At 38.8% G+C, this 24,153-nt stretch overlaps 1 protein-coding gene across 8 annotated transcripts in view; it reads left to right on the top strand.

The window, feature by feature from the left end:
* PER3 (period circadian regulator 3) overlaps positions 1 to 24,153 on the top strand; it is a 56,216-nt gene that overhangs the window by 26,063 nt on the left and 6,000 nt on the right. For 7 of the 8 annotated variants that reach the window (XM_033114369.1, XM_033114366.1, XM_033114367.1 and 4 more), the window contains 5 exons: positions 4,758 to 4,879; positions 5,127 to 5,297; positions 16,687 to 16,932; positions 17,274 to 17,962; positions 19,287 to 19,398. In XM_033114369.1, the coding sequence (XP_032970260.1) occupies positions 4,758 to 4,879; positions 5,127 to 5,297; positions 16,687 to 16,932; positions 17,274 to 17,962; positions 19,287 to 19,398 (1,340 nt within the window). The remainder of the gene's footprint in view (positions 1 to 4,757; positions 4,880 to 5,126; positions 5,298 to 16,686; positions 16,933 to 17,273; positions 17,963 to 19,286; positions 19,399 to 24,153) is intronic. The other variant, XM_033114368.1, reaches the window with a different exon arrangement.

Raw genomic sequence — 24,153 nt, forward strand, 5'->3', positions numbered from 1 at the left:
TAAGACGCGGTCTTAATGTAATGTAATATATAATATAATATAATATAATATAATATAATATAATATAATATAATATAATATAATATAATAATATAATATAACATCATACCGGGTCTTATATTAATTTTTGCTCCAAAAGACACATTAGAGCTGATTGTCTGGCTAGGTCTTATTTTCGGGGAAACACGGTAGCTGTTGTCTTGGTTTTTCACTATAAACCAATAGATATTTACGGAGTGCTTACTACATACAGTTCATAATGTACTCAACATTTCGGGGGATTCAAAAAATTAGAAGATGGATTCCTTCTTTAAAGGAGCTATGGTATAGTTGAAAAGACAAGACCTATGCTTGTCAAATTTAAATGATGCAAGATTTGAAGATCAAGACTATAGTAAAAGTGATGTAACAATCCAGTGATTCAGGCTGGGGTGGTCAGGGAAGACTCCATCAGAGAAGAAAATACAAGGTGACGTCAGCATCGTGGCAGCTTTGGAGTTGTTCTTTTTTTTCTCTCTCCTTCAATTTTCAACTAACTGGATATTCATAACCAGAAATAAGTGCTTCTGCACAGCATACCAGGACACCTGTGAGATCCACCCGTGTACCTGCAGGTGGGTGGATTGGACCACAGGAGTGGCAGCAGAGAAGCAGTAGCAGGTCCAGCAGTGGGCCAGCATGACCTTTTTAACAGAGGAGATAGTGGGTGAAGGTGGTGAGTGGGAGTCAGTCCACCCATGTGTTTTGCAGCTAAAAGGATCCGTTGCTGTCTCTGAGAAGAGATCACAGAAACTGGGAGGAGAGAAAGGAAAGGGAAGTAGATAGGTGAAAAGAACTGCAGGAAAGTGCCCAGGATTCTAGCAAGAGGACCACTCCCACCCCCAACTTGTGGATTCTCCTATCAGGCCATGAGCACACCTAAACCTCCAAGTGCTAAGTACACAATTCTACCCACGCTACTGTCACTCTTTTTTTTTAATGTATGTGCTCCCAAACTTAGCCATGAGTCAGCTCTGGTAAGAGAAACCAAAAACTTCTTTCTATAGCAGTACCTACCGGAAAACAAAAGGAAGGCTCCTAGTTAGCAACCTGTTGAACTGTTAGAATCAAAGTAAACAGGTCCTTGTCTAAATAAGAAAGGTTTTTGCTACTTCAAATCAGAGGCACCTTTCATCGAACACCATGAAAAATCTCAGTAATACAGTATGACAAAAAGAAAATGACAATTTTTCAGAAACTGAACCCAAAGACATGGAATATTGCCATCAAACTGATAAAGAATTCAAAACAGCTGTTATGAAGAAATTCAGCAAGCTATAAGAAAACTCAGAAAGGCAATACAATTATCTTAGGAATAAAATTAATAAATAAAAGGCGTGCCTTACTGCAGAGATTGAAATTCTAAACAAACAAACTCTAGAACTGCAGAACTCAATGAGATGAAGAATGCATTGGAAATACAACAGGTCAGATGGAAGAGAAGATAGGAATGTAGAAATGGTTAAGGTTAAAGAAGGGAGAGAACTAAGATTTTTAAAAAGTAAAGAAACCCTATGAGATCTGTCAGATACCATTCAGAAAGCCAACATAAGAGTAATGGCTTCAGAAAGGGCAACATTCATCATTATTTGGATAAGGATAAGGCTAACCAGATGAGGATACCAGAAGAAAACAAAACTGTCGACCAATATCTCTGATGAATATAAATGCAAAAATTCTCAACAAAAACTAGCAAACTAAATTCAAGAGCCTGTTAAAAGAATTATATCCTATACCGAAGTGGGATTTATCCCTGAAATGCAAGGATGGCTCAACATACACAAATCAATAAATACAGTGCATCACATCATTAAAATGAGAGATAAAAATCACATGATCATCTCAATAGATGCAGAAAAAGCATTTGACAAACTACAACGTCATTTTGTGATAAAAACCCTGAACAGATTGGGTATAGAACGGCCATACCTCAACATAGTAAAGGCCATATACAACAAACCGACTGCTAACATTATACTCAATAGGGAAAATTGAAAGTTTTTTCTCTAGGATCAGTAACAAGACAAGAAAGCCCACTCTTGCCACTCCTATTCAATATAGTACTGGAAGTCCTAGCTAGAGAAATTAGGCAAGACAGAGAAAAGGCATCCAAATCGGAAAGCAAAATTGTTGCTCTTTGCTGATGATATGATCTTTTATATAGGAAATCCCAAAGAGTCGGTCAAAAAAAAAAAAAACACCAAAAAAACTATTGGAATTAACGATTTCAGTAAAGTGGCAGGATAAAAAAAATCAGCGTAGAAATCAGTTGCATTCCTTTACACTAATGATGAAGCATCTGAAAAAGAAAACTATCCCATTCACACCACCATCCAAAACAATACAATACTTAGAAATTAACCAAGGAAGTGAAAGATCTGTACAATGAGGAATACAAGACTTTGCTGAAAGAAATTGAAAAAGACACAAACAAATGGAAAGACATCCTGTGTTCATGGATGGGAAGAATTAATATTGGCTATTAAAATGGCCATTCTACCCAAAGCTGCCTACAGATTCAGTGCAGTCCTCATTAAAACACCAAAGCCATTCTTTCCAGAAACAGAAGAAACAATCCTAAAATTTGTGTGGAACCACAAACAAAACCCCTAATAGCTGTAGCAATCCTGAGAAAATAAGTACAAAGCTGGAGCATCACACTTCTGGATATCAGTCTCCACTACAAAGCCATTAGAAATAAAAACATATGATACATGCACAAAAATAGACACATTAACCAAAAAAAATCCTGGTATATATAGTCAACTAATATTCGACGCGGGAGCCAAAAATACCCAGTAGTTTCTTTAACAAATGGTGGTGGGAGAACTGGAGAAACTCATGCACAACAATGAAATTGGATACCTATGCAACACCATTCAGAAAAACTCACTCAAAATGGATCAAAGATTTAAGTAAGACCTGATACTATAAAACTCCTGAAAGAAAATGTAGCGAAAAAGCTCATATATACTGTTCTTGGTGATGATTTTTTAAAAATACAACACCAAAAGCACAAACAACAAAAACAAATATCGAGTGGAACTACATCAAACCCAAAAGCTTCTGCACGCCAAAAGGAACAAAATTAAAAGACAACTACAGAATGGGAGAAAATGATGTATCAGATAAGGGGTTAATAGCGAAAATAAACAACTCGGTCAACTTAAAATACATACCGATTTAAAAATGTGCAGAAAAACTAAATAGACTTTTTTCCAAAGAGGACATCAAACTGGCCAACAGACCCATGAAACGATGCTCAGCATGACTAATCATTATGGAAATGCAAATCAAAACCACAGTAATGAGCTATCACCTTACACCGTTAGAATGGCTATCACCAAGAAGATGACAGAGTAGGTGCTGGTGAGGATGTGGTGAAAAGGGGACCCCTATACAGTGTTGGTCGAAATGTAAATTGGTCCAACCACTGTGGGATACAATGTCGAGCTTCCTCAAAAAATTGAAAATAGATCTACCATGCAATTCAGCAGTTTCACTCTTGGGTATATACCCAAAGGAAATGAATATAGGATTTTGACGAGATAGACGAGGACTGACAATTAAGTTTGCAAACTCATCCTAGAAAAAGTGCTACATACCTTATTGCTGAATATCCCTGTGGTCACCTTGGGAAGCTAGGCACCGATGCCAGCGCTTAGTCTACCCCTCAAAGCAATGTTGGCACTCTTCATCTGGAATGGCCATCAAAGCTATCGTTACATTACACTCAATGTCCTGAATGTCATCAAAATGTCTTGGTTTCAATATTTCCTTTATCTTTGGGTGAAGAAAGAAGCCATTGGGGGCCAGATCAGGTGAGTAGGGAGGGTGTTCTAATACAGTTATTTGTTTACTGGCTAAAAACTCCCTCACAGACAGTGCCATGTGAGCTGGTGCATTGTCGTGATGCAAGAGCCATAAATCATTGGTAAAAGTTCAGGTCGTCTAACTTTTTCACACAGCCTTTTCAGCACTTCCACATAGTTAACTTGGTGAACTGTTTGTCCAGTTGGTACAAATTCATAATGAATAATCCCTCTGATATCAAAAAAGGTTAGAAACAGTGTTGCAACAAGTTCAGGAACTTAACTGTCAGACCTTTGTATGCATGCCCATGTTTATCGCAACAGTATTCATAATAGCCAAGAGAAGGAAACAGCCCAAATGTCCATCGACGGATGAATGGATAAAAAAGATGTGGTCCATATACACATATATTCAGCCATGCGAAAGGAGGACATCCTCTCACTTGTGACAACATAGATGGACCTTGAACACAGTATGCTCAGCAAGATAAGTCAGAGAAAGTCTAGTACTGTGTGATACCACTTATATATGGAATCTGAAAAAAATTAAACCTGTGAAAAACAGGAAAATGAGGGTTACCAGGAGATGGAGTGGGGGGATAAATGTGAAGGTATTTAAGGGTACAAACTTGTAACAAGTGGTAAATAAGCCATAGAGATCTAATGCACCGTATAATGAATATACCCAGTAATATTGTACTATAATTATGTAAGATGATTAATATTGCTTCATCAGCAATCATAACATACATCAAAGTAACATGCTGTATACCTTAAGCTTATAGAGTGTTACGTGTCAAATTTATTCAATAAGTAATAAAAGTAAAATGAAGTGTGAGCAGAAAGGTGGAAAGCGGCAAAGTTAGGGGACAGGTAAGAACACATGATCTAATTATGTGGTTGCAGATACCTGAAGAGCTACAACATTCCAGCTTTGAAAAGAAAATGTATATCCTGCACAAATACAACTTCATCCTCAGAAGAAGACAGACAGAACCACAAGGCAGATGATGTCCAAGCATTGCGAGGTAACAGGAAAGCCCTTCGTAGTTAGATAAAAAGAGTTATTATAAAGCCACCCTTCCTGTTTCTTTACTTTAATTTCCTGACTTTAGTTATTTCATTGTAATCACAAATAATCCGTTTCATATTCCTCTTTATGGCCCGTTGGTTTTTATTTATCAGTTATACGGATCTGTACACTGTGTGGGTCTTTAATATAAATTTCCCGTTGGGAGTTTTTCTTTTCACTGTCAGTTTCTCTTGTATCACCAGCTGTTTCTCAGACCCCAGCCGTACGTAAACCAGAGATGCCAACTCATGGACGGCCCCCCAACGCTGAAGGAGGAGCTGCCCGGACCCTGCCGGCCATCCTGAGCCTGGGCTCCGGCGTCAGCCAGTGCAGTTACTGCAGTACCATTGTCCACGTCCCGCCCCCAGAGTCAGGTGCTGTAGTTTCCTTTTCCTTTAAGTGTAGTCAACACAATTCTGAGGAAAACAAAAGTCACTTGTACCATTTACTTAGTAATCACTTCTAAATTATAAAAACTCTTTCTTAATTCAGTTAAAGTATTTTTGGAAGTATCATGTTTATATAGGTTACATATATCTTGAACTGTATTTCTTGGTAAGTCATTTGTCGATCAAATCAGCTGACACATGTAAAGCGCTTAGAACACTGTGTAGGCGAAACCCTTAATTAGCGTTAGCTGTTACTAATGCCGTTAGGTCATTTTGTTGCTGACCTTGAAAGAAGGTATCTTTCAACCTTTGTGGTTGTGACGACGTGGATCATGTACACACATTGAAATGTTTGTGTCGGTCTGATGATAATGAGGAAAGTGTTTCAAACGCTCTTCATTTAAAAGCAGAATGACTTGGTAAATTATTCTGATGTCTTTTTGTTCCTTTTGGCTGCCTCCTCTTTTGACTTTTTCATTACCTGTAACAATTTGGTGGAGATGGTAACGTGTGTTAAATCATGTTTTTGGATTATCTCTAACTTACCTCTGCTGGTCTTCAGCGGTGTGTTAGTTAATGTGTTGAGCGGTTGCTATGTGCCATTCCCTGTCCTTAGTTCTTCATAGAAATGGAACTCATGTAATCCTCACAGCCAGCCTTTGAGACGGGGAGCGTAGTATTGACAGGTGGGCTGTGGGTTGGTGGGAAGAGGCCAGAGGTACCGTCTTGTGGGGTTGGGTTGTGTTGCTGAATAGCTGAAGATACAGCTGTTATTAGACCTGAGCTAGTCCCTCAGTACAGCATGTGCACACTTTCTTACTTCTTTGGGTTCTGTGTGGACATGTAGCTGCCAGTGATACCGCCATGGAGGGTAGGGTCTCCCCCAGTATGGAAAGCTCTTTTTGACCATGCCACTACACTTTATACTCTGGTCTTATATTACCATCTTGAAAGAATGTATACTAAAACCGATATGCTTTCATTTAAGGAAATATTTACTGATAATCATTTCTCCTGATCTTAAACCAGTCTCAATATCTGCAAGGCCACAACTTCATTACAAGGAGAAACAGAATCAGAACCCAGATGTTCTTCCACTGTAGGGCATCTCTGTGTTGTCTGCTTTCCTGCAGCTTGCACCCTGATTTTCATAATGCGTTGGGTGAGGACCACGAGCACAAACGCATTTCCCTGCAAGTTACTGTCTCCATTTTATATGTGGAACATCAAGGCACAAAGAGCTTCAGTGACTTAACTTGCCCAAAGTCACCCAGTAAACGAGTGGCAAAGTGGAATCGAACACTGACAATTAGTTTCCAGAAACTTTGCCATCACAGATATTTCTGAACCTATAGAGTCAAGATGGAGTGTGAGATCCAAAAATCAGCTAAAAAGTCAAGAGATAAATTAAAATGTAACGTTTTAAAATACTCGGATAATCCGAAAGAAGGGTAGGAGGGAGGAATAGAGCAATAACAGTAACAAAAATGCAATATATCAAACCAATAATAACTCTAACCCCAGCTCTATCAATAATTACATAACAGGGACTAAACATTCCAATTAAAAGACAGAAATTGTCAGAGCAGATGAAAAAATCAAGATCCAACTCTATACTGTCTGCAAAGTACAGTTGAAATAGAAATTTCCAAGTAGATTGGAGAATAAAGGGATGGGGACGATGTACAATACAAACGATAAGCGTAAGAAGGCTGAAATGCTTGTATTAATAAAAGGACGTCAAGACAGACTTTTCATAATGATGAGAGAGTCATCAGGGAGACATTAATAACAGAGCTTCAATTATGTGAAGCAAAAATGGAAAGGGTTGAAGAGAGAAATGGACCTTCCATAATCATAGTTGGGGAATTTAACACCCGCTCTCTATAACTGATAAAATATGCTGGGCTGTAATATAAGTCCCAACTTTTAAATAATCAATGTTGTACAATCTGTGTTCTCTGGCTAGAGTCAATTCAATTAGAAATCAATAAAATATAAGATGTTTAAACCCAAACATTTAGAAACTAAACAACACATTTCTAAATAATTCATGATTCAAAAAACAAATCACAAAGAATACTGGAAAATATTTCAAAATCAATGGTAATGAAAGTACAGCATACTTATAAGGAGATTAACAGCTTGAAATGCTAATCCTGGAGAACAAGTGTTTCAAGTCTGATACAAAGTTCCAGTTTAAGAAGGAGGCATAAAAAAGAGCAAAGTAAATCCAAGGTAAAAGGAAGAAAATAATAAAGAAAAAGCAGAAATCAACGAACAGACAATAGAGAAAATTAAAGCTAAAAGTTTTCTGAAAAGATGAACAAAACTGGTAAATCCTTTTTACCAGGACCACACAGCCTTGATTCCTGTAGCTTTGTAGTAAGTCTTGAAATCAGGTAACATAAATCCTGCAATTTTATTCTTTTACAAGAGTGCTTTGAATATTCTAAGTCCTTTGTCCATACAAATTTTAGAATCAGTTTCTCAGTGTCTTTTTAAAAAATTCTGCAGGGCATTTGATTGGGATTGTGTTTAATCTATACATCAATTTGGGGAGAATAGACATCCCAAAATAAAGTCCTCCAGTTTATTAACCTGGCACACCTACCCATCTATTTAGATGTTCTTTCATTTCTTACAGCGTTATCTTGTTTCAGGGAGCTGATCTTGCATATCTTTTGTCAGTTTCATCCCTGATTATTTCATATTATAAATGGGATTGTTGTTTTTTTATGATCAATTTCCAATTTTTCGTTGCCAGTGTATACAAAAATAATTGATTTTTACATATTAATCTTTTATTCTGCAACGTTGCCAAACTCACTTTCTGGGATTATGTCCAATCATGTTTGTGAAAAGTCAGATTTACTTTTTCCTTTTCAGTCCGGATCTTTGTATTTATTTTTCTTGCCTTATTAGCTGGTTAGAACCTCCACTGAGTACTGCCTAGAAGTTGTAAGAGCAGATATCCTTGTGTTTTTCCTGATCAGAGAGAAAACGTGTTAGTTGTAGGCTTTCTTCCATAGATGCCCTTTCTGAAACTGAAGAAGTTCCCTTCTGTGTATTTTTTTTTTATCAGAAATGAATGTTGGATTTTGTCAAATCTCTGCATCTATTGAAATGGTTATAAGGTTTTTATTTTTTAGTTTCTTTTATTAATAGTTTCTTTTTCAGTTCATGATGAATTATGATTGATTTTTTTAATTAAAAAATTGGGGGGAATATTGGGGAACAGTGTCCTTCTCACTGGGCCCATCAGCTCCAAGTCATTGTCCTTCAATCTGGTTGTGAAGGGCGCAGCTCAGCTCCAAGTCCAGTCACCATTTTCAATCTTTAGTTTCAGGGAGCCCAGCCCACCATCCCAGGCGGGAATTGAATCGGCAACTTGGTTGTTAAGAGCTCCAGCTCTAACCAGCTGAGCCATCTGGCCACCCCTCTGGAACCTCAGTGGCAGCTCGTTGTCTTCAGTCTAGTTGTGGAGGGTGCAGCTCACTAGCCTATGTGGGAATTGAACCGACAACCCTGTTAAGAGCTCGCACTCTTAACCAGCTGAGCCATCCGGCGCCCCCATGATTGATTTTTAAATGTTAAAATATCTTCGCAACCAGAGGTAAGGGGAGAGGGGAGATGGTAGAAAAGGGAAAACATAGTAATGGCCTGTAGCTTTGTTTGTTTTTCTTAAAATGACTTTGTTTGGTTTGGGTCCCTGAATGATCCTGGCCTCATAGCATGAGCTGGGAAGCATTTCCTCCTCTTTACTCTTTTAGAAGAATTTATGTAAAATTGGTATATATTTATCCCTTAAATGTTTGCTCAAACTCACCAGTGAAGCCATTTGGACTTGGAGTTTTCTTGGTGGAGAAGTTTTTAACTAAATTCAGCTTGTTTAACAGATGTAGTGCTATTCAGCTTCTCTACTTCTTGTGGAATGAATTTTTAATTTGCATCTTTCAAAGAATTGGTCCATTTTGTCTAAGTTGTCAAATTTATTGGAATAAAGTTGCTCATAATGTTCCTTTATTAGTCGTTTGATACCTGTAAGTTCTCTAGTGATGGTCCCTCTGTCATTCTTGAAATTGGTAACTTGTGTTTTCTCTTTTTTTCCCCCTTATCAGTCTGGCTGAAGGTTGGTCAGTTTTATTGCTCTTCTCAAAGAACCAGTTTAATTTAACTGACTTTTTAATTGTTTTTCTGTGTTTTTTTCCTACTTTGATCTTTATTATTTTCTTTCTTCTGCTTGCTTTCGTTTATCTTGCTCTACTTCCAGTTTCTTAAGATGGAAACTGAAGTCGTTGATTTGAGACATTTTTTCTTTCCTAATGGATTTTAGTATAAAATTTTCTTTTACCTTTAGCTACATCCCACACATTTGATATATTGCATTTTATTTTCATTGTGTTCAAATACTGCCTAATATCTCTTTTGATGTCTCTTTGAAATCGTATTACATGTTATCGTATTATTTAGTTATCACATATTCAGGGATCTGTTGTTGATTTCTACTTTAATCCCATTGTGGTCAGAGAAAGTACAAAGCCTGAATTCTTTTAAATTTATTGAGACTTGTTTTATGTATCTAATGTGGTCTGTCTTGGTAAATGTTCTGTATGTACTTGAAAAGGATGTGTATTCTCGTGCTGTTGGGTTGACTATGCTATCAGTGTAAACTAGGTCACGTTAGTTGATACTGTGTTTCCCCGAAAATAAGACCGGGTCTTACATTAAGTTTTGCTCCAAAAGACTCATTAGAGCATATGTTTCAGGGGATGTCATCCTGAAAAATCATGCTAGGGCTTATTTTTAGGGAAACACGGTAGTGTTTTTGAAGTCTTCTCTATCCTTACTAATCTTCTTTGTACTTGTTTTACCTCAAGAGGTATTGAAATCGCAGACCATAATTGTGGGTATGTCTATTTCTCCTTGCGGTTCTATTGGTTTTTCCGTCAGGCATTTTGAAGCTGTCTTATTTTGCGCATAAATGGTTAGGATTGTTATGCCCTCTTGGTGAATTGACCCTTTTATCATTGTGAAATGACCTCTTTATCCCTGGTATACTCTTTGCTCTAAAACATACTTTTTCTTAATATGTTCACTCTAGCTTACTTTTGATCAGTGTTAGTGTGTCATAACTTTTTCTACCCTTTTATATTTAACCTATGTGTCTATATTTAAAGTGGGCTGTATTTTAGTGGTTGCTTTAGAGTTTATGATACACATATTTCATTTTTCACAACCTACTTTCTAGAGATAATTACACTATTGCGTATATAGTATAAAAACTTTTCCATAGTATACCTCCATTACCTCTGGCCTTTGTATGTTGACATATATTTTACTTCTATATGTGTTATAAATCCCACACTATATTGTTGCCATTCTTGTTTAAGTGATTATTATCTTTTAAAGAGGTTAAATAGTTATCCGTGTAGTTGTCTCTTCCTGTGCTTTTCTTTCCTTTATGTAGATTCATCTGGAATCATTCTCCTTCTGCCTGAAGGAATTCCTTTACTCTTCTTGTACTATTGGTCTATTGGTGATGAAGTCTGTCAGTTTTCATGTCTGAAATGTCTTTATTTCACCTTCAAGTTTTAAAGATATTTTAGCAGAGTATAGATTTCTAGGTTGACAGTTTTTATCTTTCAGAACTTCAAAGACATTGCTCCACTGTCTTTTCAGTTAAATTGTTTCTAACGTGAAATCTGCTGTCATCCTTGATTTTATGCAGCATGTCTTCTTTCTGGCTACTTGTGAGATTTTCTTTGTCACTGATTTGAACAGTATGGCTATCAGGTGCCAAGGTGCAGTGTTCTTCATGATTCTTGTGCTCGGAGTTCATTGAGCTCCTTGGATTTGTAGGTTTATGGTTTCCATCAAATTGAAATTTTTTCCTCTCTTATTTTCTCAAATATTTTTTCTGTCTCTCTCTTTCTCTCTCTGTCTCCTCTTTTTTCTGGGATTCCAATTAAATGTATATAGGCTGCTTGAAGTTGTCCCACAGTTCACTGATGTTCTGTTCATTTTTTTAGTCTTTTTTTCCCTCTAAGTTTCATTTTTGGATAGTCTCTTGCTGTGTCTTCACATTCACTAATATTTTTTATTGCAATATCTAATCTCTTGCTATTTCCACTTAGTGTATTTTCCATCTTGCATATTGTAGTTTTCATTTCCAGAAGTTCTATTAGGGTCTTTTTTTTTTTAACCTTAAAAATTTTTGACATTTTGCAGTTGAATATTTCTAAGTCTTGACTGTATTAGCTTGGTGCAAAAATAATTGTGGTTTAAAAGGTTAAAAAAATTGCAAAAACCGCAATTACTTTTGCACCAACGTAATAATTAATTGGATAAAATAATGATACCTGCATCCAGGCAAATTAGCATGAAAAGGTAGTTAGAAATTAATCAGTTAAATTTTTCCAATGGGTTTTTCTTTTTTTATGGTTACTAATCTATGCTTTTTAAAAATATTCATTAAATTTATTGGAATGACATTGGTTAGTAAAATTATATAGGTTTCAAGTGTACACTTCTATAATACATCAAATATATATATATATCAAATATATATATAATATATATATACATCAAATATATATATATATTTGATGTATATATATACATATAAATATATATATATTGCATTGTTTGCTCACCACCCAGAGTCAGTTCTCCTTCCATCACCTTATATTTGACTCCCTTTACCCTCTTCTGTCACCCCTCTGCCCTCTTACCCTCTGGTAACCACTAAACTGCTACTCTGTGCCTTTTTATTGGTGAGTTCAGTCCACTTACATTTAGGGTGATTATTGATATATGAGGATATATCTTTTGTTTCTGGTCATTCAGTGTCTCCATTGTTTTTTTTGCCTTCATGTTTTGTCTGTTGTTTAAGTTTGGTGGCATTCTATGATTTTTTCCCTGTTTCCTATCTCCATTCCCCTTTGCAGATTCAGACCTTTACCCCCTTTTATGTTTTTGTTGTCACAAATTATCCCGATTTATACTGTAAGTTCATTTTTGAGTTGCCGCAGCAAATTATCTTCTTCTCTTTTTATTTTTTTATGTTTTTGTTTCCTTTACCCTTTATGTTATGTTCAAATGTATAGTGCCCTATTCTGTATAGGGGTTGCCATTTCCTGCCCCTGTCTGTCTGTTAGTAATCTTATTCATAATTTTGTATACTTTTGTCTTTTTGTTTCAGGTAGAATAACCTCTTTCAGTATTTCCTGTAATGCAGGCCTTGAGGAAAATTCCCTCAGCTTCCGTATATCTGTAAAAGTCTTTATTATTTCTTCATATCTAAAGGATAACTTTGCTGGATATGTTATTCTTGGCTGGTAATTTTTCTCTTTCAGTAGTTTGAATATTTGATTCTACTCCCTCCTAGCTTGTGGAGTTTCTGCTGAAAAGTCACATGATAATCTATAGGGCTTTCCTTTGTAGGTTGCTATCTTCTTTTCTCTGGCTGCCTTGAGAATTCTTTCTTTGTCATTAATTTTTGACAGTTTCAATATGTGCCTTGGAGAAGACCTTTTAGGATTGAGGTAACTGATGTTCTGTTTGCTTTTTGGAGTCAAGGATCCAGTTCTTTCCATAGGTTTGGGAAATTCTCATTGAGTCTTTGTTTGAATAGACTTTCTTTGCCTTTCTCCCTCTCCTCTCCTTCTGGTGAACCCATTATTCTTATATTGCTCTTCCTGATGGAGTCAGATAGTTCTTTCATTTAGAGTTCTTTCATTTCCTTTAACTCTCAAGTCTCTCTCTTCTGCCATTTGCGTCATTTCCAGATTTCTGTCTTTGATATCACTAATTCTTTCCTCATCTGGACAGCTTTATTTCCTAAACTCCTTCATCTCTGTTACTGAGTTCTTCGTTTCCAGAATTTCTATTTGGTTCTTTTTAAAAATTTTTATCTCTTTGGTAAAGTATTCATTTGTTTATTGATTTTATTTCTGAGTTCATTAAACTGCCCATCTGAGTTTTTGTGCATCTCATTGAATTTTTCAGAGCTGCAGTCTTGAATTCTGTCATTTAAGTCACATATTTAATTGTATTTTCTGCAGATTTTTAATTTTCTTTCTGGTCTACCTTGTTACCTTGGTTATTCATGGTAGTTGATGGATTATTTCTCTTCCTAGGCATCTGTGGGAATGAATTCTGCAGCACGTTGATAACAAAGGGGTCTTTCTTTTGTTTTCCTATAGGTAGCAATGGAGATTTTTATTTTCGCTTGCCCTGTTCCACCTTCTCACAGTGGAATATTTCCTGGCAAGGTGGGCGTCTCCTTTGTGACCAGCTCGCATCAGTCTCAGGGCACCACCCCCTTGGGAGGATGTAGTAGGCGATGGGGTTCGAGGCCCTGAAATCCCAGTGCTGCCCCTGCAGCCAGATGCAGAGCTGTGTGCCTCAGCAGCCCTGGGTGCCCCTGCTGAGATCAGCTGCAAAAGGTGGGGGCGGGGTTCGCTGGGAGAGACACTGGTATGCGTGTGTCTTTGGTCTCCTCCAAGTAACGGTGACACTGCCAGACCACAGCTGCCTCACCGCCATATCTTCTCCCTTGTCACGGAAATTAGCCACAGTGTACATCTGCCACTCAGGAACTGTTTCTCTAGTTCTCAGGGCTGTAGATATTCTGTTCTTTAATCTGACATTGCTACAGTTACTTCTGGGGCCTGTTGCTAGTACTGGGAGGGTGTGGGGGTGTCAAGCTCTGGGAGGGTGGTGGGAGGCAGCCAGGCTCCATGGCTTTGTTTTCTGCCTGGCAGTGAGGACTGTGGACCACAGCTGTCGTACTTCGTATTTGGTCTTTGCACTGAGTTCTTTGCCCCGATCGCTGGGGTCAGCCATATTGTGTGTTGATCATTCAGGCAGGAATGCTTGGGGCCACAGAGAGTGCACCTGCAGTCGCAATCCTCCTCTCTCCCGGGACGGGGGCCACAGTGAGCTCCAGGCTGCGTCCACGTCCCCGTCTCTGCACTTGTCCCTCCCCTTCTCCCCGCTTCCTCCCGGTTTGCCCATGTTCAGATGTTTCGATGCATGGGTCTCTCAGACATGTTTGTGTGTTGCAATGGGATCCTTTGTTAAATTATAGCTGTTCAACTTGTTGTAATTTCAAGTGGAGAGATCAAGGGGGATCCCGCATGCTGCCATGTTTCTGACATCACCTAGGTCTTTTGAAAAAAAAAAAAAAAAACATTTTCCATGTCGCTAGTATGTAGCATGTTGGATATTCCCTCTAGCCATATGGAATACAATACAATAACTATTAACATCCGCGTCTGCCAGCCCTAGGCTGATTTTGCTCGATTAATTTTTCTCCTTATGATGGTTTGCATTTTCCCGCTTCTTTGCTTGCGTGGTAATTTTTGATTGGGTGCCAGATATTGTGAATGCGCGCTGAACATTTTTGTATTCCTATAAACATTGATGAGGCTTATTCTGGGATCCAGTTAAGTGACATGGAAACAGATTGATCCTTTTAGGCTTTTCTTTTAAAATTTTTTAGGCAAGACCAGAGCAGCGTGTAATCTAGACTTAATTATTCTCTGCTACTAAGGCAAGATCCTTCTGAGTACTGTACCCTAAACCCATGAATTACCCCATGAGATTTTCTAGTCTGGCTGACGGGAACAAGCACGTTCACCTGGTGTGGTTGTTTTGGTTGTTGTTACCCTATTCCTTTCAGGTGTTTTTCCCCCTCACACGGCTGCTCTCAGGAATGCCCCAGGTGTTCTCTGAAGCTCTCGTCTCCAGTGCTGGTCCCTGAAAACTCAAGACACTCTGGTCTCAGCTCTGTCTCTTCAACTCCGGAGCTCACCGGGCTCCACCTGCTTTCCCCACCCTGCACCTCGGAAACTCCCTCCAGGCTGTGAGCTGGGGGAGCCCTAGGGCTTACCCCATTTGTTTTCTGTCCCTCAGGGAGTCACTCTCCTTTGTTACCTGATGTTCAGTGTCTGATGTACACTATATTCTTTCATATATTTTGATCATATTTTTAGTTGTTTCAGGCAGGAAGGTAAATTCAGCCCCTGTTGGTCCATCTTGGCCAGAATCAGAAGTCCTCTGTCAGTGTGTTGATTTAGACTAATCAGATCCTACTTCTAGAAGTGGAATGAGGCCAAGCCTTCCCAAACCATCTGAATACTGCACAGCAGGGGAGAGGTGGAATGGATGTTGGGGGAACCCGCCAGGGTCCACTATGAAATCTTTTGTATGTGAAAGAAGTAATGTTTTAGAAGCAACTCAAAGCCTACCTACAGATGCTTATTTTAGTAACCTGTGGTACACACAAGAAATTGAAACCTACATGTGTAAGAAATTATGAGACAACTGTTTATCTACTGATAAAAGGGATATTGTTAAATGAAAAACACATTGCAGGCTGGCTCATGTACATATCAAATGCCTTTGGGTAAAATGGGGGTAGGGAATAAGAATCTATATTTGTGCTTATTTAAAGATGCATAAAGAAACTAAGAAATAGTTTTATGGGCCGGGCCCAGTGGCTCAGGTGGTTGGATTTATGGGCCGGGCCCAGTGGCTCAGGTGGTTGGAGCACCTAACGCCGAGGTCACTGGTTTGATTCCCACTGGCCAATGAGCTGCGCCCTCTACAGCTAAGATTGTGAACAACGGCTCTCCCTGGAGCTGGGCTGCTGTGTGCTACCATGTGCTGCCGTGGGCTACCGTGTGCTGCCGTGGGCTACCGTGTGCTGCCAGGAGCGGCCGGTGGCCAGCGTGAGTGGTTGCCAGCCATCATGAGCAGCCGGCAGCTGGTGAGAGCTGCTGTGAGCGGCCAATTGGCGACCGGCAGTCGGGGGGAGCGCAAGGCTCTTAATGCCAGCATTGGCCAGGGAGCTGTGTCCTGCACAACTAGACTGAGAAACAATGGCTTGAACCGGAGTGGGGGCAGGGAGGCGGAAGAAGGGGGAGAAAACAAAAAAGAAATGGTTTTCTGTTGGGAGAATAAATGAGAACTAAGCAGATAGTAGACAGGAATGGGGAGTATACTGTCATTTTAATGCTTGTTGATTTTTGAACCACATGACTGTTACATACTCAAAGATAAAAAAGAAAAATTTTGAAAAATTCAGGAAGATAGAAAAATACTTCCAATAAAAGCAAAATTTAAATAAATACATAAGTATGCACATTGAGTGTGACAACTCTGTAAAATGTATATACAAGTGTACAAAGAGTATAAAAAAAGCAGAAAAATACAAAGAATTTGTGTGCTAAGTTGATGAAGTTTTTTATATTCCAGCTCTTGAGTTAACGTTCATGAAATTTATTGAAAGGCAGTTAAATTGGTGAAAATAAATACATGCAAATATTTGGTAGGAATTAAAATGAAATGTCTTCTTCCTCCTCAGCAGAAGTCACTCTAGCAGAGGATACCACCCCAGCCTGTGAGCCCTGGGCCCCCAGCACACACCCAGCTCCCCTGAGCCCAGAAGATTTTAAGCACGTTGGGCTCACCAAGGCTGTTCTGTCAGCCCACACACAGAAGGAAGAGCAGAATTATGTTGATAAATTCCGGGAAAAGATCTTGTCGTCACCCTACAGCTCCTGTCTTCAGCAAGAAAGCAGAAGCAAAGCTAAATATTCATGTGTTCAAGGTAGTTAAATTTTTAAAAATATATTCCATTTATCTACGTAGTTGTCGTCAATTTTATAAGTCCTGTGTCAGTACAGGGAGATAATGGAGTGAAGAATGGGGTTTTTGCTTGTAAGGAACTGATTGAGAGATGATGAAATAAGTTTATTTTATAGCAAAAACTTTTATCTGGGATCTTGTTCATCCTTTCAGAGCCAATTTTTTCCATCCCTGAGTAGAAATATTTAGTATTGGCCAATGTTTATTCCTTGGTAATTTTCCTCTAATTACCTGTAAATGGCATTCTTCTCTTCCTTTGAGGGTTTAGCTTTTCATAATATGCCTCCCTCTTTATCCTTTCAGGAGACTCTGCTTCCAAGCCGAGCAGATCAGCTGGTTGCAAGAAGGGGAAGCACAGACGGAAAACACAGCCAGTGCCGTTGGACAGCCATAGCGCCCAGGGGGCCTTCTGCCCCGCTGGTGGAGGAGAGGTCCAGAATGTTCCGCCCTGGTGTCCATCCCTGGCCTCCTCTCCTCACGCCCCCAGCCTGTCGTTCCCGGCAGCAGTGATGGTTCCCAGCCAGGCGCCTTATCTCGTACCAGCGTTTCCCCTCCCAGTTGTAACCTCTCTGGGTGGAGAACACACAGCCTCAGTAACCGCACTCGACTGCCTGCCCGTATCCAGTGGTTTGCCGTCTTTTCCGGCTCTCCCTGATCCTCACTTAGGTACTTTCATGACCATTTTCCTGCCTGACGCCCCTGTATATCCTCTCTCGACCCCATCATGCTCTCCATATCCATTCTGGGAAGCACCAGGCTCTTCGGAAATACCACCCTCAGTGTCAGCCGTGGCTCCAAACCTGGAAGTGCTGCCGTCAGTCATCAGCCGAAGGCAAGCTGGGGACAAGTGGGAGAGCCAGAGTGGAGAGCACGCGTTCCTGAACTCCCGGAGCAGCTCACCGCTGCAGCTCAACTTACTGCGGGAGGACACGCCCAGGTCCTGCGAATCTGCAGATCAGATGAGAAGGGACATGTGCCCAGAGGCGGAGTGTGTAAGTGACACGAGCTTTCAACACGCAAGTGAGAAAATCAGCCTTGTCCCCTTAGTAAAATGAGGCTCTCCCATGGGGCGGGGGCTCATCCCGGTGGCCTGAGTTGGTCATTGCCGCTGAGACTGAGCTTGTGCACACACGTGCACTATAGCTCCCTGGCCCCACTTCAGAAACAGGAAGGAAAGAATCTTTCTCCCAAAGTGCTCTTTCAAATCTTCTATATGAACTAAGTTTTTCCCTCCTTTAAAATTTGACCTCCAGGCATTAAACTAACATGTTCATTGCCTATAAAATGCATTTTCTTACCTACAACTGGGATAATGGTCTAGTAAGACAGGGATAAGCCATATGACAAGACATGAGTTTAGCAATTTTCTTTTTTCAGTTGTAGGACAGCAGTTATGGATGGAGGGGGTAAGAGCCATTTATTGTCAGTATTTATCAGTAAAGTTGGCAGTTTGTAGTTTCATATTCATACATGTCATTTTCAAAAATGACAAATTTTTGATCAGTTTTCTTTAACTTTTCATCCCTCTACCCAAAAAGATGTTCTGAGATCATCAGGTTAAACTTTGGAATATGACATTCCTCTATTTAGGTATAGGATCCAAGACGAGTGTGAATATTTACACAGAGTTTTTCTTCAGTCTTCCCTTCAAGGTATAATACTTTTTTTTACAGATGATCCAAATCAAGAGAATCTGATGACCCAAATCAAGAAAATACGCTCAATTTTGAAAGCCTGCTATTAGTGCACTTGCTAGAAATCTAATGCCTGGCAGTGTGTCCCAGTGAGCACAACCTGGGCTAGGGTTCATGTCCCAGCCCTGTCACATGTTAGTTGGCTTCGCATAGACAGGTCACTTAACATACCTTTGACTTTGTTTCCTTATTTGAAAAATGGAACAATTAATACTGCATAGCATCCTGAGGATTACAGGAAGTAATATTTATGTAGTTCTTCTCCCCATGCAATATAAGTTCCAAGATAGGTGGAGCTTTTGTTCACTGTTATATTCCTAGTATTTGGAACACTGCTTAAAATATATAAAATGTTCAATGTATATTTTCTGAATGACAAAGAATTAAAGCACACCTGTAGAGTCTGTGGCATGTCGGAGGTGCTCATAACACAGTAGTATCTTGAATCTTATATACAGAGGAACTTGGACCACATTCTTGGGGACAGGCTGAAAAATGTTTTACTTCTCATGTCTATATGTTTGTTTTATTCTGTTTAACGTGTTAAGGGGAAGATCTCCCAGTTATTTTGTAACATGATGCTTGAAATGTTCAATTTTTCTCTTGTGTTTGTACTTTCCAGCCGTGTGTGATCGGCAACAGCGGGAATAAGAACAGTCATTCTACTGCCAGCGACCCGTCCACGGTGTCCCTTCTCAGGGCGTCTCCACCTGGGTCTGGTTCTGCAGCATCAGGTAGAGATCAAAGGCACAGATTCTGTGAGCTCTGTTGCCAGGCGGTCACTGCCTAATGGGCTGTCTGGTTTGGGCACAGGTGTGGAGGTAAAGTATATTTTCCTTTTTGTATGCTTTGTTGGGGTGTATTTACATACAGTAAAATACACCAAATTTAGGTGTGCGAAACAAGCATTCGACAAATGTCTACATTAGTATCACCACCACCCCCGTCACCAGATAGAACATTTCCGTCACCCGGGAAATTCTGTGACCCTTTGCGGTCAGGCCCCTGCCCTGACCACTCGCTTCTGGCAACCACTGACTTGCTTTCTGTCACTAGTTTTGTTTTCTCTACAATTTTACATCAGTTGAATCGTCCAGCACGCAGTCTTTTGTGGTGGGATTCTTTCAGTGAGCTTAGTGCTGTTGAGATGCATCCTTATAGTCTGGATCAGTAGTTGGTTCCTTTTTATCGCTGAGTAGAATCACGTTGGATGGCTGTCCATCCACCAAAGTCCGTATCATTGATGATTGTTGGGTTTCCAGTTTGAAGCTATTACGAATAATGCTGCTGTGAACATTTGAGTCTAAGTCTTTTTGTGCGTATGTTTTCTTTTCTTTTGGGTAAATACCCGGGAGTGAAATTGCTAGGTCATGTGTATGGTTAACTTTGTAAGAAAATGCCAAACTGTTTTCCACAGTGGCCATACCTTTTTGCATTCCTAACCAGCAACATATGAGAGCTCCAATTTACAGCACATCCTGGCCAACACGGGGTGTTGTCCGTCATTTATTGTAGCCATTCCTGCGGGTGTGTAGTGATACCTCATTGTGGTTTTAATGTGCATTTCCCTATTGATTAATGGTGTTGAGTATCTTTTAATGTACTTTTTGCCGTCATATGTGTTCAAGTTTCTTACCCATTTTTTGGGGGGGAGGGGGATTATTAGTTTCTTACTGAGTTTTAAGAGTTCTGTATATACTGTGGATACAATCCTTTATCAAATACTTGTTTTGCAAACTTCTCCCTGTGTGTGGTTTGCCTTTTCATTTTATTACCTTTTATTTTTATCTTCATTTTGAAGAGCAAAATGTTTTTTAATTTTGATGACATTCAATTAATCAATTTTTTTTCCTTTTATATAAGTTGGACTCATGTGTTCTTTTTAAGAAATCTTTGCCTAGTGCGAAGTCACCAAGATAGTCTGGGGTGAGATTAGGGTCGATATACTCTCCTTGCATATGGATATCCAGTTGTTTCTGCCCCATTTGTTAAAAAGACTAATCTTTCCCCCACTGAATGATCATGGCACCAATGTTGAAAATAAATTTGGGTCTGTTTCTCGATCTCTGTTCTGTTCTGTTTATCTTTATGGCTAACTTTAGGGTAATCCCACACTCTTTTGAGTATAGCTTTCAAGTAAGACTTCAACTCTGATGGATGAAGTCCTCCAACTTTATTTTTCTTTTCAAAATAAGTTTGGCTTTTGTTCACCCTTTGTCCATATAAATTGTAGAATCAGGTTATTAGCGTCTATAAAAATAGCCTGATGTGGTTTTGATTGACGTGTTGAATCTATAGCCCGGGTTGGGAATTATCACCCTAACAGTATTGAGTCTTGTAATCCACGAGCATGATATGTTTCACTTTGGTGTAGGTTTTTAACTTTTCTCAGCAATGTTTTATAGTTTTCCATGTACAAGTTTTATACATATTTTGCTAAATTTATCCCTAAGGATTTCATATTTTTGATGCTTTAACAAATAACATTTTAAAATTCCAATTTCCAATTGTCTGTTGGTAGCATGTAGAAATCCAATCAAATTTTGTATTTTGAACTTTGTATTTGACAATCTTGCTGAACTCACTGGTTAGTTTTAGTAGCTCTTTTGTAGATTCTGTAGGACTTTTCTACATAGACGATCTTACTGTCTGCAAATATGGTTGTACTTTTTCCTTTCTGATGTGTATGCCTTAATTTTTTTGTCTTACCTGATTGGAGTGGCTCAGATCCCAGTGTAGTGTTGAATAAAATGGGTGAGACAGACATTCTTACCTTGCTCACTGTCTTAGGGGGAAAGCAGTCAGAGTCTCACCATTAAGTATGATGCTACATGTAGGTTTTCCTTAAATGTTCTTTATCAGTAAGATTGAGGAAGTTCCTTTCTACTGTTAATTTGCCCAGACACTTTTTCTACACCTACTGAAATAATCATATACTTTTTCTTCCTTACTTTATCAAATACTAAATTAACCTTGTATTTGGTCATGCTATTTTATCCTTTTAATACATTGCTGGATTCTATAGCCTACTGTTTTGTTGTGGATTATTGCACGTATTCTGAGAAATATTGGTCTGTTGTTTTCTTGTAATGTCTTTGTCTGGTTTTGATATCAGAGTAATGCGCCCTAAGAAAATGAGTTGGGATTGGTTTCCTCCTCTTCTGATTTCGGGAAGACTGTGTGCTGACTTGATATTATTTACATCTTCCTTCTATGGTTGGTAGGATTCACAGTGAAGCTATCTGGGCCTGAAGTTTTCTTTGTGAGAAGGTTTTGTAATAACAAATTTAATTTTTTTAATAGATAGGGGTCTATTAAGGTTATCTGTTTCTTCTTGAGTGATCTTTGGTAACTTGCATTTTTCAAGATGTTTGCCCATTTCATCTAAGTGGTAGAATTTATGGTCATATAGTTATTTATAATAGTTTTTTTATTCTTTCAATGTCCATGGACTCTATACTCATCTTATTGCTGGTGTAATAAATTTTTCCTGATTATTCTGACTGTATGTTTACCAATTTTATTAATTTGTAAAAGAAGCAGCTTCTGATTTTATTGGGTTATTTTTCCCTATTGATTTTTGGCTTTGAATTTTATCAGTGTCTGCTCTAATCTTATTATTTCCTCTCTTCTGTTTACTTTGGATTTTATTTGCTCTTTTTCTAATTTCTTAATGTAGGAAGTTTCGACCATGATTTGAGATTATTAGTTATTCAGACACGGTTGTTAAAATGTCCAAATATAATTGTGCATTTGTCTCTTTTTTTCTTGCAGTCCAATCAGGTTTTGTTTCATATATTGTGAATTTCTTTTATTGGGTACATACACATTTAAGATTGTTCTGTCCTTTTGATGACTTGATCCTTTTTTGAAGTCTACTTTGATACCAGTGTATCCATTCTAGCTTTATTTTGATTAGTTTTTACATGGCATATTTTTCCATCTTTTTACTTATAATGTGTTTTTATATTTAAAGTTGATTTTTGGTAACCACCGTATAATTGGGTATTGCTTTTGTGGATAAACATGACAATCTCTGCCTTTTAATTGGAGTACTTAGACGATTTATTACAAATTTAATGTAATTGTTGATATCGTGAAATTAAGTCTTCCATCTTGCTACTTATTTTATGTTTGTCTCATCTGCTCTTCCTTTTTTTCTTCCTCCCCTCCTACTTTTTGGTTGTGTATTTTTAATGATTTTGTTTTTTCTCCATTGGCTTCTCAGCTATACCTCTTTTTTCTTCTTTTTTTTTTTTAAGTCATTGCAATAGGATTTAAAGTGCACCTTTTATTTATCACAATTTGTTGTCACACAATAGCCTAGCCGATTGCCCCCTCCACCCCCACCCCCGTGTCTTTCCTTGAGGAAAGGAAAGTCTGTGAGACATGCCCTTTTGGGACTTTGCTTATCTCAGTGTTTTACACCTCATGTCTCTCTGTCTGGTCCCCAAAAGATGGTTTGCAGCCCATGATGAGTAAGATTTCCCACGGGGGAAACAACTCAAGCCAGGAGGAATCGAGTGGGAACCCCCGATGAGCTGCCTTAGAAAGATCTGGGAACGGGCCTTGCCCCCCTTCCCCCTGCCTGGGAAAAGCCGCTGCTGACCCTGGCTTTCCACTCTCACTTAATTGAGGGAAGAGTCTTTAGAGCAGGGGTGTCCAAACTGCTTCCCGCGGGCCAACTGCGGCCCATGATCCATTGTTAATTGGCCCACAGCAAATTCCAAAAGTATATTTACTTTACTTGAATAAACCAGGTGAGGCAATACGTACTTCACCTCAAGTGAGTGGCCCGGCTGTTTGTGTATTTTACCGCATATGGTCCTTGGTGAAAACCATTGAAAAAAGTTTGGACACCCCTGCTTTAGAGTGATAAGATTAAGCTCTCTCTGTTCAGCTCTGTAAAACAATTTTGACATATGATATATGTCCCTCAAGGGAGTCACATTATCTCACCTCAAGGACTTTCTGCTTCGGCTATTTAGAGATCAACATAATTGGTTTGGGTTGTTTCTATAACATGAGTCTCCCAGACCGTGTCAAAAACAATAACACTCCCTTGTATACTTATCAATGAAAACCACCAGTCGGCTTCATTCTGGGCTCCAGTCTTTCATGACTGTGAGTCCCCTGGCCTTCGGAGATTTAAACTGCATTAAGTCTCTGTTTGTTTCTTTCTTAAAACTTAACCCAAGCCGCCCCTTCTCACACCCTCACTGCCCATGTTGCGTTGGACGTGACAACAATTTACCTTCAAATATCATACCTATTGTATCACATTATGTCTAAGAACCTTAATACAGAGTACTTCCATTTTCCCTTCTTGTTCTTTGTGCTGCTTTGTCATACATTTTACTTCTACATGTATTATAAACTCATCTTATTGCTGGTGTAATAAATAATAATAAAATTGTTATTGTTTTTGCTTTAAATAGTTCATTACATTTTAAAGGGATTTTTTTAACGAGGAAAAATGTCTTTTATAT

Source organism: Rhinolophus ferrumequinum, chromosome 9, assembly GCF_004115265.2.
Source record: "Rhinolophus ferrumequinum isolate MPI-CBG mRhiFer1 chromosome 9, mRhiFer1_v1.p, whole genome shotgun sequence".
In the NCBI taxonomy this organism is placed as follows: Eukaryota; Metazoa; Chordata; class Mammalia; order Chiroptera; family Rhinolophidae; genus Rhinolophus; species Rhinolophus ferrumequinum.